Source organism: Armigeres subalbatus, chromosome 2 (assembly GCF_024139115.2).
Source record: "Armigeres subalbatus isolate Guangzhou_Male chromosome 2, GZ_Asu_2, whole genome shotgun sequence".
Taxonomy (NCBI): domain Eukaryota; kingdom Metazoa; phylum Arthropoda; class Insecta; order Diptera; family Culicidae; genus Armigeres; species Armigeres subalbatus.
In genome coordinates, this window is record NC_085140.1 from 251,356,963 (window position 1) to 251,359,982 (window position 3,020).

General features: G+C 43.9%; 1 protein-coding gene across 1 annotated transcript; it reads left to right on the forward strand.

The window, feature by feature from the left end:
- The first annotated feature begins 603 nt into the window (after positions 1 to 603).
- LOC134209686 (uncharacterized protein K02A2.6-like) lies at positions 604 to 1,803 on the forward strand. Its single transcript, XM_062685694.1, has one exon. It carries the CDS (start codon positions 604 to 606, stop codon positions 1,801 to 1,803), a length of 1,200 nt encoding a protein of 399 aa, XP_062541678.1.
- The last annotated feature ends 1,217 nt before the right edge of the window (positions 1,804 to 3,020 follow it).

A 3,020-nucleotide genomic window follows, 5' to 3' on the forward strand; every position in this document is an offset into this window, starting at 1 on the left:
GATGTTACATCTTGGCGGGCCACAGCTTCAGAAAGTTTTTGGCACTCTTGAAGGAACTGAAGACTTCCCTCTGGTAATGCTAGAGAAGCGTTGGTATGATGTCGCAGTTGATCGCTTAGATGCGTATTTCAAGCCGCGTAAGCAGGATGTTCTAGAGAGACATCGTCTGCGAAGCATGAAACAAGGAACTAATGAACGATTCGCACACTATGTCCTTCGTTTGCGTCAATAGTTGAAAGACTGTGGACTGGAGAAATACTCACATGAGGTGAAAAGCGTTTTAGAAGAAACTAAGCTGATCGATGTGATTGTTGAAGGCTGTATCTCCCATGAATTGCGTCGGAAGGATCTTGAGAAGGATCAGTCGCTATGTGATATTGAGGCACTCAGGAATCGCTCGAAAGTATTCGGATTCAAGAACAGGAACTCAAGATCGGGAAAAGTGGAACTGAGTCAGGATTCAATGAAATTTGTAAGGTCCAGAACGTGTTGAAGTCAAGGAAGGAGCGCAGAGAGGATAGTATCGCGAGTCGTTTCGCTACACCGGCGTCTAGTTTGAGCAAGGATGTAAGGATTTGTTTTGCATGTGGTCGTCCGGGTCACATGTCCAGGTCACCTTTTTGCCCTGCGAAGGACCAGATCTGTCGACGGTGCAGAAAAACCGGCCATTTCGAAAATGTTTGTCGTAAACAACCTGAGTCACGATCATCGGCTCCACCGAAGAAAGTACAAATAGTCGAAAATGTACAAGATGACATCTATGATTCACCACAACCGACACCGCAACCGGTACAGCAGCCGGATCCGCAGCCGATGACTCATCGCACCGCTGCTGAAAGAAAAGTTTACTATACCTTCTACACTGGAGGTAATACGAATGTATTCGATTGTACGGTTGGGGGAGTGAAGATCGACATGTTCATCGATTCTGGATCAGATGTGAACTTGGTCACATCCGATGCCTGGGAAAAATTAAAAGCACAACAGGTTGTTGTTTCAAAATGTGAACGTGGCAGCAGTAAGATATTGAAAGCATACGCATCAAGTGAACCACTCACTATTCTGGGAACCTTTCAAGCGGAAATCAATGCGGAATTTCTGGTCATTAGGAATGGACAGCGTAACCTGCTTGGCGATACTACTTCGAAGGAGTTAGGAATCCTGAAGATTGGGTTGGAGTCGAACCGAGTTACGGATGATAACAACCGCGTCTCTCCATTTTCTAAAATCGTCGATACTAAGGTACGAATTTCTATGGACCCATCATTCACTCCAGTCTTCCAGCCGCTAAGACGAATCCCGATTCCTCTAGAAGGAGCGGTTAATCAGAAGCTTGATGAATTGCTACGCAGGGACATAATAGAACCGAAGGAAGGTCCAGCAAGCTGGGTATCACCACTGGTGGTCGCCAACAAAGCAAACGGTACCATTCGCCTATGTGTTGATTTACGCCGTGTCAATCAAGCCGTTATTCGCGAAAGACATCCTATGCCAGTTATTGATGTGGTTTTGGCGAAAATAGGAAGAGGAAAAGTTTGGAGCGTCCTTGATGTTAAGGATGCATTCTTCCTATTGGAATTAGAAGAAGAATCAAGAAATATTGTGACGTTTATCACACACCGTGGGCTGTACCGTTTCAAACGGCTACCGTTCGGGCTTGTATCAGCCCCAGAGATTTTTCAGCGAAAAATTGATGAAATACTGGCCGACTGCGAAGGTATATATTGGTATCTGGACGACATTGGGGTAGAAGGCAGTACAATTGAGGAACACGATGCGAGACTGGAAAAGGTAGATTTCTGATAAATGACTTGAATAAATCTTGAATGATTGAACTAATCTTAGTTATTTGGCTTATTATTTCACTTCACTAATTTACTTTAGGTTCTTAAAAGGTTCGAGGAAAAAGGTGTCTTTTTGAACTGGGAAAAGTGCAAAATACGAGTAACAGATTTTGAGTTTCTTGGATATCATATTAACCCACAAGGAATCATGCCATCTGATTCAAAACGTAATGCGATTTTGTCATTTCGTCAGCCACAAAATGAAAGTGAAGTTAGCTTCCTGGGGCTTGCTAATTACATGGGGAAGTTTATCCCTGAGTTGTCGGCTATAGACGAGCCTCTGAGGCGACTGACTCAGAAAAATGTGAAATTCCATTGGGGCGAAAAAGAGGAATCTGCGTTTCATGCCATTAAACAGAAATTGGCCAGCGCTGAAAGATTAGGGTTTTATAAGTTAGAAGATCAAACATCTGGCATCGCCGATGCAAGTCCACATGCCTTAGATGGCGTGCTAGTTCAAACTGATACAAGTGGCGTTTCACGTGTCATCTGCTATGCTACCAAGTCTCTGACAGATACAGAGAGACGATACAGGCCAGACAGAAAAGGAGGCATTAGCACTAGTCTGGAGTGTAGAAAGGTTCCAGATCTACTTGATTGGTAGAGAGTTTAATCTGTTAACAGATTGCAAAGCATTAACTTTCCTTTTTACTCTTGTGTCTCGTCCATGTGCACGTATCGAGCGATGGGTCTTACGGTTGCAGAGCTTCCAATACAAAATTGTGCATATCTCAGGACACACCAATATTGCTGATGTGTTGTCTCGTCTATCGACATCTCTCCCTATACCGTTTGATGAAATGGAAGAATTAGTTGTCAACGAAATATTTACCGCCGCAGCAAAGATGAGTGCAGTCAAATGGGAAGAGATAGAAAACATAAGCCGCGATGATCCTGAAATCATGGAAATTAGTCAAGCACTAAGATCAGGTATGCTTGACGATTTACCACTGCCATACAAAATCATATCCTCGGAGCTATGTATGGTGAGCGATGTATTGTTGCGCGGTGATAGGATTGTGGTGCCCAATAATTTACGGGACCGTATCCTCCAGTTAGCCCATGAAGGTCATCCGGGAACACATCTTCGTGGAAATGTTTGGTGGCCTAAAATGGACCTTGAAGTTGAACGACTTGTCAAAGCTTGGAGAGGATGCACCTTGGTATCAGCACCTA

Bases quoted from the DNA above. Each gene is read 5' to 3' on its own strand.
- LOC134209686 (XM_062685694.1), top strand. From the start codon at position 604: ATGTCCAGGTCACCTTTTTGCCCTGCGAAGGACCAGATCTGTCGACGG.